The following is a 13,778-nucleotide window of genomic DNA, read 5'->3' as shown; positions in this document are numbered from 1 at the left end:
GCACCAAGTTGACCTGAGATGCAATGTCAACAACGGCCAGTCCAAACACATAGGTTCCAGTCATACAAATAATGGGGTATGTTGAACAGAAAGGAAAATTAATATGGTGAGGTTGTAAGGAAGGTGTAAGAAAAAGAGATCATAGGACAGGGAAAATTTTTATCGGATCACCTCACGGTGATTGCTTGGGGTTGGGGCAACACTGGCCACCTCGGGCACACTCCTCGCCACATTCCAGGAGGCACGCCTGCGAGTCACCGTCAGGTACACTGGGTGTTCGACTGGGAAGAGTCCCCGAGGCGGAGGCTCCGTTGCTACCGCCACGGTAGTCCGAGGGGGCCATGATCGTATCCTCAGCGTCACTATCGGGCGCAAATTCAGGCTGGATCGTCGAAGAATGGATCCCATAAGCGTGCAAGCACTTCCTCACTTGCCTGGCCAGACGCATATAGCGCTCTGAGCCTTCACCCTTGATCTCCGTGTCCACCTGGATGTGAATAGAGGCGACTAGCTTGGTGTCGCTCAGCTGCCATACGTGCAGGTGGTGGGAGCCGATGACGCCCGGAAGTCCTTCGATGTCCTCCTTGATATGGTCGATGCTGAGGCCGTGGGGCGCTGCCTGCAAGAGAATTCGCGATGCAGCCTTGCATAGGGGAATGGCGGAAAGCAGAATAATCACAGTGATAACAAGCGAAATCCCAGGATCCACGTAGAATCGCCAAGAATAATCGGTCAGCCAGATGATGAGCGCAGAAGCGATGACACCGATGTTACCCAGTGCATCGCCCATCACATGAAGAAAGACGCCCCGCATGTTGAGGTCATGGCCATGACCATGGCCATGCTTTTCGTCTTTGGGCTTTGGTTGAGCATGATTGTGAAATTTGTGGAGATCATCATCGGCAGCAGCAGTCCGAGACCGAGCAAGTGACTCCGTCTCATCGGTATATTTACCATTGCGACCGCCGTGACTAAGGAGGGCTGAGCGCTCAGATGGCTGGCCGTCGGCGCCCTCTTGAAGATCGCTGTCCGAGCCGGACTGTTCATCATCATAACGGTTCTTACTGGCTGCGATAATCTCCTGTCTCATACTAGCGGGGTGAATCCGGATGTCTTCCACGTCAACATATCCACTGTAGCGACTGTCGACTGTCCGGCGGCGACGCGAATAGGGAGAGGGTGGCTCGGCACCACCAGTCTGCTTAGTCCACTTGTGTCAGCTACATAAACCTAGTAGAGATGAGTCCACTAACGTTGTTCTGGCCATCTGCGTGCACGTGGTCATGATCGTGGTCATGGCCCGCAGCATGAATATGGTCATCAGCGCCTTCTTCCAGATCTCCAGGGCCATGACTGTGGCCGTGCCCATGGGAGTGGTCATGGAATAGAACAAGACCAATTATATTCGACAGCAAACCGAGGCATCCAACGATGCAAACGAATTTCGGGTTCTTCACTTCCTGAGGCTCAACTAGTCGTTGTATAGCTTCCAGGAAAATCGATAGACACAGAGCGACCAGGAAGACACCATTCACTAGAGCACCCAGAGTTTCTGCGCGTTGCCACTAAAGAACCAACCGTCAGGATGAGAGGTGGACCTGTAGGATCGAGACAAGCTTACCCCGTAGGTGTACATTTTTGAGTTGGTTTCGCGGTTGGCGACCTTGACAGCCCAGAGGCCCACACATAGTGACAGTACATCATTCAGCTGTGCCAATACTGTCAGAATCATGCAATCTCTAGGGTATTCCGGTAAGACGACGAGATGAGGCGTACCATGTGAAACGAGTCGGCAACCAGGGCAAGGGAGTGCACGGAATAACCTGCGCGAAGAATTATCGTTAAGAGACGCCTGGGAGCATATAATGGTATGGACACGAACCAGCAATCAATTCCAATAAGAAGAAAGCCGTATCAATCGCCAACAGGATCAAGATCCTGTTTGTCTTGGAGAGACCCATAATGGTTGAGGCCTTGCGCTCAGTGGCGCGAAAATGAAGGAGAAAAGGGACGGATGACGGCAGACTTCCAATCTAAGCGTGGTTGTAGTCGTTCATATGCCAAAGTCCGCCGAACAGTACACCAAGGATGATCTAGGAGGGGAACGCGACTAAGCGGGAGAAGAGGAGGAGGAGAGAAGAGGATAGGAAAGAAGACCAGGCGATAAATAAGTCATGGAGGAAATGAGGGAGAAAAGAAAGAGTGACGCGGATTTCCTTGGAGCGACAAAGTGGAGAGAAATGGCAGAGTCCCGGCGGAAGGCCGACCGGAACGAAAGTGGCGTTAGTTGCTTAGTTGCTGCTCCGGCCTCAGGCGCCCATCCGGCCTCGGCGGGGTTTAGCGGCCAGCCTTATCATCATTCCGTCTCCACTACTCCCTGCCTACTGCCTACAATTCTCATCTCTTGTCCATCTATCTTGATGGTTCCTCAATAGAGATGTTTTCATCATCGTTGAATGCATTAACTCGATACGTAGTGCCTGCAAAATGCAAAAGACATCCTGCTGGCAGATTCTAAACCTGTCCGTCTGCCACATGCACTACCCAAACTTGGTGCTTGCAGCTGCCGACATCATCGAGGTACAAAGGTACTGGTACCCACTCCACAGTGGTTTCTCCACCCTCTCCTGAACTGCTGCTATACATAATCGGTACGCCGCTACGATCTCCCGTGACTCCTTAAAGTGATCGCCCTGATTTTGCTAGCATATGACTTTCTTTTTCTACTGTCTCGTATCAACTTGCTGCGCCAGTTCATTCTCTGATGACCTACACAAGACGGCAAATACAGCAGCGTCTTTGTTGTGTGTGCAACATCATGACTCGGAAGAAAGAAATTTTTGGCACTAAGCCCAAAGACTAATGCGGCGGCTAGTACGCCATGGGCGACCGTCAGTGCGCTAGCCATGCAACTATATTCTATTTTGGCGAGCAGCCGACCGGCTAGACAAGGATTCATTTTGCGAAATGAAGTGTGATTTAGGGTCTGTTTGGGATGCCTACAGAGTGCCCATTGGGTATCCTGACCACTCATGAAGACCTGGGACAAATCTGGTATCCGGACGGCTTTTCGAAGGGCTGACTGCGATATGCACCTTGACGAATCAGCATGACGAGGGTCCAAGTAAGCCAAAAGTAACGTTTCGGATCACGGAGCAGATCTAAATCGCTCAATGTCCCGGAGATTATGGCTTGCGCACTATACACGACTGGATCCACTGTCGCCAATTTCACCAAAGAAGCTCCTTCGCTCTCAATTTTGTTTCACACTTAGATCGGATACATTTCGAACTGTCTCAACCGAAGATACCGGAATCACTCCCGATATTTCCGGCTTAGAGTGATTGGTACATCTTTTCCCCTTCATTTGGTATTTAGTGGTATTTAGGTCAAGACCTGACGCACCTACCATGTCAAGCGCATTTGACAGTGAACCGAGACCCGTATAGCGGAGCATTTCAATCCTGCAGGGGTTTAAGCGAAAGTCACTACTTTCCACAACGTATCAATTCTTTTATCCTGATTAGCTATGACTGTTTGCTTGACAATGCCTGACTATGGCAACATCATCCATAGATCCTAGACCCACCTGGGGAATGGTGTTTTTTCGCCAACTGCCTGGAGCGATCGTTGTACACCAACCGGTCTAGCACTCCGTTGCAATAGTGTATGCCAGCAAGACTTCAAAGAGCGTAAAATTTACCAGTAGAACCCATGGGACAGTGCTATATACAACGAGTTACCGAAATATGGACATCCAACGTCAACCTCTACGCCGTATACGCCGGCGGCGGCGACATCTCCCTCGCCCCCTCTTCGTCCGAACTCTCCTCCTCCAACCAGTACTTTACATCCTTGCTATCCAACTTTTTCTCATCAACAGGAATCTGCATCTTCTGCACACCAACAATCAGCCAAACCCTCCAAATCAGAATACATCAACAAGAATAGACAAAAAGAAACTTACCCCCTGACCCCCCTTCTTCAACACCACCACCTCCTCTCCCTCCCTAACCCTCCCCACCAACACCCCATCCTTCCAAACCCCATTCCTAACCACCATCCCCTCCAGATCCGTCTTCACCAGCACACAACACATCACCTCACAATCCACCAATTTGCACCGCTGCACCCGACACCCATCCGCGATCATACACTTGGACACATTACTCCGCCAGAGAGAACTCCCGCCCAACAAACTAGCATCTTTCACCTTGCTGCGCTTGACAGAGGCGCGATCGTGGAGAATCGCATTGGAAAGGGTGCTCCGGTGCGAGTAAGTATAGATGTCGAAAGAGGTATGCGTGGCTTCGGTGCGGGAGACAATGGCGTTAGTGAGGGTGGTGTGGTTTAGCTTGGAGCGGTAAGTGGATGAGTGCTTGACGATGCAGGATGTTAGGGCGGAGCGGAGAAGGCTGGTGGGGGTTTTGGCACTGCCGGAGCAGGTGATTGTCACGTCGCAGAGATCGCTGCGGGTGATGGTGTCCGAAGGGGTGAGATCGGTGAAAGTGCTGTTGATGAAGGTGGAGCGGGTGATGGTGGGGAGAGTGGATGTTGATATTGAGGTCATTGTTGTGGGTTGGATACGTACAGAGTAACTAGTAGAAGGAGGGGATGAAGATAAGGTTAGATTGATAAAGCAAGGGAGCGAATATGTTGCTGCCTATTGGGACTCTGATAGAACATAAGATGCTTAGCTATTGTTTATATGATGATGATGATGGATGCCTGGAAAGGGTTACACGGATCCTAGTTACTTAGTTTAGGCCGCGAGATTTCTACATCTGACTAAGAACTCCGAAGGTAGGTAGATAACCTACGCAGGGCTGAGCCGCAGGGGGCCGTGAGCTGAAGGTCACTTGTTCCGCCCGGGCTTCATGAGGTGATTGATTGTTCCAACGGAGAGGCGAAGAATGGTCATGAAGCCATAGAATGTGTTTAAGGAAGACCATCGTAACCTATCAACTACCTCTGAGTCGTTTCAAAGGATCGTGATTTGTCCAACGTTCATGTTGCCCCGTTGTTAGAAGGATCGAAGATATAGACCGGAAATATAAAGATCGTTAGTGGTTGAATTGATGGCTCATATAGCATGTAATCATGTTCACAGTATCGAGGTGTCATTCGTGGTAATATTGATAAGTAAAAGAACCATGCTATCACGGATGGTATCACAAGTTTAATGTCATGGATAAGTCTCCACGAAGGGTTGATTTCACAACTCTGAAGAGTCGGAAGCCTGGAATAAAAGGCAGCCTTTTGTGCCAAATATGATCTTGTTCATGGCGTATATGCATACGTGAGTGAGACATGCCTGTTGGGGCTAGGCGGGCCTATCTTGTTTTCTTTCATTTCTCCCTGTGGCGCAAATGCTAGCATAGAAAGTTGGGGCTTGTTTCGTTGTGGCGGATTCCTAGCACGCCAGTGTCAGTTATGAAAGTGCCATTTTCGAACACAAGCGGTTCCGATGCTCTTAGGTGGGTTGACAACTAAACTAATGGAGATGTCTTTTACAACATACAGATGATAGATGGTAGAAGTCTCGAGTCTTGATTTCTGCAATCGAGCGTCTGCGGCTAATGAGAATGACCATGTCAAGGTAGGCATCTCAAAGGACTGTACGCATCTTTGGGATGAGAAAGAGCATAGCGCGAAACCCTCAGCTGTGCCACCGCGACCGGCTGTGAGGGTGGCGGACGAGGGAAATAATATGCCGCGGATTCTATTGGGTGGCATGGCGGATGTTGAGAAACCAAGAATGAAAGCAATGATACACCTGCAGAAGGATGTAAGGTTGTCCGCTTCTAAAGTCAAAATCTAGACCTTGGAAGCTGCTGGAACCGTAGGCGACAAGGCAAAGATGTTTGAAGAATCCTTGGCCGCTTGCTCAGGGATTTTGGCATGGCTTGGCTATGAAGTCGGTGTAGTTCGCCCGTAAAGCAGGGTGCGGCTATCCTGTTCCGTGCATTCGCTGTCTTCAATCTCTAATGATAGACCGAACGCTGGCTGTCATGGACCCAACTCTACCAGAACCATGTGAATGATTACCCTCCACGCGAGTCATGTTGTACAAGAGCGACAGATAGCGACTTTCTTGTAGGAAAAGCAGTCCAGGCCCATTTTTTCAAAGCAAGGGTAGGGTGAGCACGATCAGTTGAACAGGCCCCTTGCTTCACCTTGTAGAGATGCGACAGTTCTTAAAGACCGATGCCAATTTCACAAGGTTAAAAACTCGGACTACTAAACTGTCAATATAGGGCTCGACAAAGTTTGTTAGGCTTTGAAAGCCCTATATAATGAAAATGACAGCGGATTTGGATCGAAAAGGTACCATCGTGAGCCTCGAAAGCATCCAAGATGGCGAAATCGGCATTCTCGATTTGGACGGCGGTGTCACCCCTGAAATTAACGCGGATGGAATGCCGCGCCAGTTCAATTGGCTTTCAACTCTTGGGATTTCTTTCTCGATCACAAACTCCTGGGCAGGATACATGGTAAGCATCTATGCCAGAGCGTCAGAGATATCTTCTGATGCGTCCATCGTATGCAGAGCAACTTTGGCCAGATCCTGGCTTATGGCGGTCCTCGATTAGTAATATTTGGGTCTATCTGCGCTTTTGTCGTTCAGATCATTGTAATTCTCGGGCTCAGTGAGCTGGCATCAGCCTTTCCGGTACGCTCTCTGCAACTGCATCCTTGAGCTTTGTCTTGATCGCATGGCTCACAGGACTAGTCAAGCGGAGGTCAGTATTATTATTGCTACATGCTCAGTCCGACCAAGTCGAAGAGATTCTCAGCGTTCGTGGTCGGATGTATGTCTGTCTTAGCATGGTGGATAGTGACGTGGGTTGCACCGCCCCAGATCTGTCGATCGACAAGGCCCTGATGATCGTTGCAGATCTTCCGGTGTCCAGATGGTTACGGCCTCCCTTGCGGGTATAGTCAAATTTTGGCACACAGAATATACAGCTGCCCAGTGGCATATATACCTGGTATATATTGCTATATCTCTGCTCACATGTGAGAATCATCGTCCAAAGTAGCAACTCAGGGTAGCTAATCCACTAGTGACACCGATATTCTTGGCTCCGAGTAAAGTCAACTGGACGGTTCACACGGCCCTCTTTCTATCTCTTACGGGCATGGCCCTTATTATTACTATCTCACTTGGTATGTGTCAGGAAAAACAACCAGTGTCATTCCTGCTGCAAAGAGGGTATGGAACATCTGGCTGGAACGAAGGTACTGCGTGGATGCTGGGTATAATGAATACGATGTATTGTATGACAGGAATTGATGCTGGTATGTCTGTATCAGTGAGCTTCACTACTCCCTGACGCGCACTGACCGACCGATGATGCCCAGCTATCCACATTAGCGAAGAGCTCCCTCAACCAGAGAAGCGTGTCCCTCAGGCCATGACCATGAGTGTTATTCTGAGTCTCGCTACCTGTCTTCCATTGTCGGTTGCACTGATGTTTTGCATGTCCGATATGGAAGCGGTTATCAATTCGGAACTGCCAAGCTTGGAAGTGATGTATCAGGCGTATGTATTACCGAGTCGACCTTTATGTCAAACTAGTCTTAACTGCTATATTCAGCACAAAGAGCAAAGGCGTTACTACCTTCCTCTCAGTGTGGCTCTTGGTTGTCTATGCTGGTAAGTCCGGGAGACACGTTTGCACGCGCCATTCGAGCTAACTGCCAAGCTATAGCCTCAATCCCGTCTCAATGGGTGACGTGCGGCAGAGTAGCATGGGCTTTAGCTCGCGATGTAAGCGTCTGTATGACACGCCGATGACTCCAACCTGACAAGACTAGATTAACTCCCCGTCAGCAAGATACTTTGCTAAAGTCGACGACAAGCTAAAGTTCCCTGTCCGCACCACAGTTGCTAGCTTTGGCTTTGTTGCTATCTATAGTCTGTTATACTTGGTTTCCTCGGGCGCTTTCAACACGATCACCAATAGTGCGATACTCTTCCTCCACATAACTTACGTGGTGCCTCAGGGCATACTTTTGATGAAAGGCAGAGCGGGCGCACTACCATTTCGATACTTAAAGCTTGGCTGCCTCGGCTATCTCTGCAATGCCTTTGTTATTTTGTGGATTGTTATACTTGGAGTGTTTGTCTGCCTGCCTCTTGGGTTACCGGTAGAAGCCGAGTCGATGAATTATACGGCTCCCGTGCTAATAGGTCTATTTGGCCTTGTGATCCTGTTGTGGTATGGACTAGGAAGGGTAGCATTTCAGGGACCCCAGATTGACAGGGACATGATGCAGGAGGTAAATTCTGGTCTCAAGTGAATGGACTTGGCCGAGCTGTTGGCTCGCACCGGACGCGGCAGTCGGTCAGTCATTGCTTCCAGACTTGAAGACCTGTGAAACCTCAACGACGGAACCTTGCTCAATTTGGCTGCGCCACTTGACACGTGGATGAAAAGTACAGAATCCGCGAATGGGATTCGATTATCCATAGACCGTGAGCGGAATACCGGATATTGCTTCGAGTCTGTACAACAGTGCTAAGAGAGACTCCGGTTGACAAAGTGTCTCCTGAGTACAGACCCTGTCAGTCTAAGACATTGAACGGGTGAAATGTAACTATGGCATTCACTTTAAGGAGGTGGCATTGATGTTGCCTGCGTCAGAGTGGCATCAGCCGCTCGGCTGCTATAAAGATCAGTCGGGAAGCTTCAGCCCCCTTCCCCTCTCCTTTCCCCTCCTTATTTATTCGTTTGTGCAACCTCATTCCATCCAGCATCTCGATCCTTTCTTCTTTCCCCTGCAGGATATAATCGCTTCATCGAAAATTTGCTACATCTCACAAATTTTCCCGTCGACAAGTAAGCCGCATCCTTCTGACGGCTCTCCAAATCCTACCATGTGCTCACGTCTTTTAGCTCAGCATCGTTCCCAGCCATGGATGCCCACCTCGATCTCACCCTCCCTTCGACCTGTCCGGAGCTTCAGCAAAGCAGCGATGCCAACTGGGATGATGCCTCTTTTGCTCTCTATTCCATGATCGAATTGTCCTCCGAAGAGCTGGAGAAGCTGACCACCGCCCTGAATCGGGACTGGAAGCGGGAGATGACCGACGAAGCAATGCCTCTTGTTCGCACCCCTACCGTGTACGACTTCAGTGGGAAAAGCCTCCGAGATGTCGTCCAGGCTCACGTTGAGCTGGACAAGGAATTTACTCCGCGTGATGATGGCGGTGCCGAAGGCGACATTCATTGGTACCCCACAGCTTTTGTTGTTGTCACCACTCGCGAGTGGGAAGAGAAAGGACTCTTGTTGGTGTACGCGGATGTTGAGGAGAAAGAATACCCCATGGACAAATTCTTTTTCCACATCGACAATGCTAATATCCTCTTGTCAAGCTTGAATTTCGGTGATGAGAGCCCCTCTTCCAGCAAGTTCAATTGGGAAATGGGACATGGAGTGAACGCTGGCATAGATGAATAGCTTAGATGTTGTGCTACAAAATTACTATCTCTTGTTTTTGTTCTTCTCAATATCCATCTCGTACAATATTGAAGCATGTGACGTGATATTATCTACTATTGGCTTAATTTACCATTCTCCATATCATTATCAACCTCACACGACCACTACATGAAGCCACCTTTTCAGACCCTTGTAAGACTGAGAGCCTATACTCACTGTAAGAGCCCCATTTCGGACCATTTCCCCTCTTTTCATCCCTCTTCTCTTCCCCATGGCTATCCTGTCTTCATCTACACACTTGAGCCTGTGACGGTAGCTACACAACCCCTTGTCTCAATCTCGACGCAGTCGAATGATCAGCAGATCAATTCAAATTAACATTGTGCCACAGGCCTCTTAAGCCAACTACAATGTCTCAGTCAAGATGGCCACGGTACAACGAATGCCCTCAGTTCTTGAAGCTTATCATACACACAGTACAACTACCAATATCCACCCTTCCGAGCATTGGCAGTATAAAGCCTCCAATATGAAGCCTACCAACCCCCACACCTCTATACATAAGCCATTGAGCATCATCCCAGGGCACCATGAAACAACTCTTCCTCTTCCTTGGCTTTCTAGCCTTCTTTACCCTCTCTTCGGCTGTAAGTGTAGCCTTCAACTGCGACAACTCCCATGTCGGCGGTAAACCATCCTCTCGTTTCTATTCACTGCCTTCTAGTACATCATATACTAACTCCAACTAACTAGACGTATGCCAAAACATGTGCTTCGGTACCCCCCTTCCCCCAAACATACCTCTCACCAACATCAATCCCCCCCTAACCACACCAGGCACCAAATGCAAACGTCTCGGCACCACCCTAACTTGGGACAAGCCCAGCCGACAAGTCTCCGACCGCCGCAGTCGCGAAGCCGGCTGTGGTAGTTCCAACCGGTGCAGCAAATCCCCCTACGGCAGAGGCTACCAGTGCGACGAGTACCCGTTTCGATCTGTGCGGGAGTCCGACAGAGGCGGGCAAGTAAATCGCTGTGTTCTAGCTCGGTATAACAATGGCACGTTTGAACCCATCCTACCTTACTAGCCAAGGTTTCCTTAACTGGCTATATATACATCTTGGGCTAACGGGTTGATGGTATCGGCACGCAGCCCAAGGCCAAGTCCTCCGCAACTTCTACAACTCGCGCGGACAGTTCCAAGGAAAAGGATGTAATGGGACCGCACCGTGTCGGTTTAGTGTCTCTTTTACGAATGCCAGCCGGTTGCAGTATTGTAAAAGTAGGCCGAATTGCACGAATGATGGGAATGAATATACGAAGAGGGGGCCTGCGAGGAGGGATGTTGAGGCTGAGGGAGGAAGTGAGTTCTATAGATTGAAGAGTGGGATGGTGGTGTTTGCGCCGGGTGGGTTGGAGATTGGGGAGGTGGTTTATCGGACTGGGGTTGGGAATTGGACGGTGTTTGAGGATGAGGGTGGTGAGGGTGAGGGTGGGGATGGGGACGCTCTGGAGGATGATGATACTATTCAGGTGGAGAAGGATAGGGTTGTTGGGGTAGTTGGTGGGTGGAAGGGATGAGGGGGTGGTTCATCCTGGGTTGATTGACCAGTGGAAGTAGTATATTGATGTCTGAATGGAGGTTATATATTTGTGGAAGGGAAGGTGAATGAACTTCGATGGTGGACTGGTCGACAAGAAAGAATGCAAACCATATCAAAAGCACTATCTGTTTCAGGATATGGATTATCAGGAGAAAGGATCAAATTAACTGCAAGTATAATCGAATATTATAGCTAATATTGTCAATATCCCTGAATCCCTGAGAGAAAAAAAAAAAATGTGTAAATTGTCATGACAAAAAATTGCGAGTAATGGTAAGCTTGGAATATATTGTGAAATAGTGGGCCCGTTCTTCAACAAATGGGGCTGTGGTTTAGTGGTATAATATTCCCTTAGCATGGGAGAGGTCCGGGGTTCGATTCCCCGCAGCTCCATTTTTTGTGGTTTTTTTTTTTCCCTTCCGTGTGGGATATATGAGACTACTGCAGATTAATAGTGGAGTCTATCTTTTTTCGTCTTCTTACACATTTATGATACTAGCCATGATCCGTGATGCTGGAAGATGCGACAGTCATAACACTGTCACCTATACCTGGTAGCTTATTTTCCTCTCCCTATCGTTCTGATGAAAGTACTTCTTTGCTAACACTAGTAGCACCTAGCTGCCTGGCACGGGACCTAATTAGGGCAGAAATAAGTTTCTCAGGCGATCATGGGTGCGGAAGTCTCTTACGCAGTCGGACAAACGAGGGAAAGCAAAAAGGGAAGTGACGACTATGATATGTAATTCTTATGGAATGATCTACCTGCATGAGAAAGTACCGCCACATACGATAACTTAGGATGCAGCAAGAGAGTCTCTCAAGCAGGGGTGATGGAGATTAACCAACGAGGTCGTGTTCCTCAATAGCACACCTCTGGCCTCCCGCCTCATGCTACTTTGCATCAGCGATATACAGCACAATTCATTTACTGGATCTATCCCATGCAGAGCTTCTTTCCGCTGCTGCCTTGAACCATAATTATCTGCTGTTCCAAGCCACTCACCCTCTGTTGATTGATTGGGCCGGATGTCTTCAATTCAAGTGCTGAGGGGTGCTGCGCCGCAGCAATACTACTTTACCTCCGTTTTCACTCTTGTAATCTCTTCAACATCGGTGATTTTGTCCCTACATCGACACGCATTCTCAGATAACACGTTTTTCGACTTACATGTATTAGACCCTTGATTATCGAGATTTCCACGTTCTGACTCGCTTGTGTGACCACCACAGTTTACCGCAGCTGAATCCTTCTATGTCCAACATTGTACTTGCTTCACACTGAACTCTTGGCTAGATGTCTGCCAACATCGTGAATGCGACAGGGATAGAATGCCTCATACAGCAGCGCTATCCCGGCACCTCTCGCGATGAAGCCTATGTCAGACTCTTTAACGACCTGAAGCCTCTTATGAATCCTGCTGCGGTAGGATGGCACAACTTCATACAAGCCCTTGCAATTCTCCTCAACAAGCCAGTTTATAGTCTCGCTGAATCTGCAAGTCGTACAGCCCAGCGCATCCTTGGAGCCGTTTCTCAGAACACTTCGGAGACGTCCCAGCCCGTCAAAAATACTTCAAATGACATCTCGGATCAGACGATGATACAGATACTCCGCAATCTCGCAGCGGCTGCCGGGGATCTTCCAGAAGTGGTATCAAGTACCGGTTCCGATGGCAGTGAAGAGTACAAGATTCAACACAGCTCCGATGGGTACGTAGCTGGAATCCACCAGGATAATTAAAGCCAACAGGTCATTAACAAAACAACAAGCAGCTTCTCTAGAGGCAGACCCCGAGTGTTCAGGGTCTTCAATAACTCCTTCAACGCTGGGCGTGAATTTACCGCCGTCTTTGCTACCTGTGCTCTGTCGACTAAGGCCCTTACTATACAGACAAAAGCGAAGGAGTTACGGGCCATCGGACTAAACCCCAAGGACATTCCTGATGAGACAAGCTATCAGACGACACCAATGGTCCAGGGCTGGAAGTTCCACGGCTTCGGATATTTCATCTACAAGTTCGTCGACAATGAAACTAAGACTGTTGGCGGAGGAAAGGCCGATGGACGTCATGCCTTTTATGTCTTCAATCCGACAACCAGTGCCAACGAAGAGTTCAGGACACAGGTCCAAAAGAGGCCCTTACAAGCCTCATTTGGCGGGATGTGCTCCGATCTCGAGGCTGTTTTCCTTCTTATGTGGCAAAACCGTCGGTCGCTTCGAAAGAGAGACCCGGAAAATGCAGATAACGTGATATTCCACTTGCTGGTTCCGGCAAAGAGGACATTCGCTATTGCAGAGAGAATGGCCATCGATGATGGAGTGGGGAAGCTGATAATTAAAGGGCACACGGACGAAGGTTCCTGCTATGCGTGGTTCAATTTTGTATCTTTGCCACGGCAAGTGGTACTACATGATGTCGGAAACCTTAACAGAGACTCTGACGATCGCGACAGATCATGGAAACGTGAGAAGAGTGGTGCACTTGCATTCTTCGGCTGCGGGATCATAACAATTATCACCGGGTTTTTTATCCCTCCGGCAGCGCCATACTTTGCTTGGCTGTGTTTTGCATCGTTGGCAGTGGCATTGAAGTATGGCGTACTGGATGATCTGCGACGGAGTTACCGGTCTCCTCCTCGTGTTCTCGGTCCTCCGTCAGAGGTTCTTCGAGAAAGAAAGATTGATATGTAGTGATTTAAGTGAGATTCGAAAGTTGCTTG

At 49.0% G+C, this 13,778-nt stretch overlaps 5 protein-coding genes and 1 non-coding gene across 6 annotated transcripts; 4 read left to right on the top strand and 2 right to left on the bottom strand.

Moving 5' to 3' along the window:
• Positions 1-172: 172 nt before the first annotated feature.
• Positions 173-1,961, bottom strand: AtWU_02210 (cation diffusion facilitator family transporter; the record flags this gene model as incomplete). The annotated part of the gene is made up of 5 exons (XM_035497324.1): positions 173-1,198; positions 1,254-1,565; positions 1,622-1,708; positions 1,777-1,823; positions 1,883-1,961. The coding sequence occupies 5 exons, from the start codon at positions 1,959-1,961 to the stop codon at positions 173-175; spliced, it is 1,551 nt and encodes a 516-aa protein (XP_035353217.1).
• A 1,809-nt stretch (positions 1,962-3,770) lies between these two features.
• On the bottom strand, positions 3,771-4,570 carry AtWU_02209 (uncharacterized protein; the record flags this gene model as incomplete). Its single annotated transcript, XM_035497323.1, has 2 exons — positions 3,771-3,896; positions 3,968-4,570. The coding sequence occupies 2 exons, from the start codon at positions 4,568-4,570 to the stop codon at positions 3,771-3,773; spliced, it is 729 nt and encodes a 242-aa protein (XP_035353216.1).
• A 1,726-nt stretch (positions 4,571-6,296) lies between these two features.
• AtWU_02208 (amino acid permease) lies at positions 6,297-8,307 on the top strand (the record flags this gene model as incomplete). The annotated part of the gene is made up of 9 exons (XM_035497322.1): positions 6,297-6,494; positions 6,551-6,673; positions 6,734-6,843; positions 6,899-7,020; positions 7,069-7,170; positions 7,366-7,546; positions 7,602-7,660; positions 7,716-7,774; positions 7,822-8,307. 9 exons carry the CDS (start codon positions 6,297-6,299, stop codon positions 8,305-8,307), a joined length of 1,440 nt encoding a protein of 479 aa, XP_035353215.1.
• Positions 8,308-8,922: 615 nt separating this feature from the next.
• AtWU_02207 (amino acid permease) lies at positions 8,923-9,468 on the top strand (the record flags this gene model as incomplete). Its single annotated transcript, XM_035497321.1, has 1 exon — positions 8,923-9,468. One exon carries the CDS (start codon positions 8,923-8,925, stop codon positions 9,466-9,468), a length of 546 nt encoding a protein of 181 aa, XP_035353214.1.
• A 1,907-nt stretch (positions 9,469-11,375) lies between these two features.
• On the top strand, positions 11,376-11,447 carry AtWU_t50. Its single transcript has one exon. It is a non-coding gene; the product is annotated as a tRNA-Ala (tRNA).
• Positions 11,448-12,351: 904 nt separating this feature from the next.
• On the top strand, positions 12,352-13,749 carry AtWU_02206 (choline transport protein; the record flags this gene model as incomplete). Its single annotated transcript, XM_035497320.1, has 2 exons — positions 12,352-12,767; positions 12,831-13,749. The coding sequence occupies 2 exons, from the start codon at positions 12,352-12,354 to the stop codon at positions 13,747-13,749; spliced, it is 1,335 nt and encodes a 444-aa protein (XP_035353213.1).
• Between the last annotated feature and the right edge of the window lie 29 nt (positions 13,750-13,778).

This window comes from Aspergillus tubingensis, assembly GCF_013340325.1.
Source record: "Aspergillus tubingensis WU-2223L DNA, scaffold_3, whole genome shotgun sequence".
In the NCBI taxonomy this organism is placed as follows: domain Eukaryota; kingdom Fungi; phylum Ascomycota; class Eurotiomycetes; order Eurotiales; family Aspergillaceae; genus Aspergillus; species Aspergillus tubingensis.
Note: the sequence above shows the minus strand (reverse complement) of the source record. Positions and strands in the feature narration are given on the sequence as shown.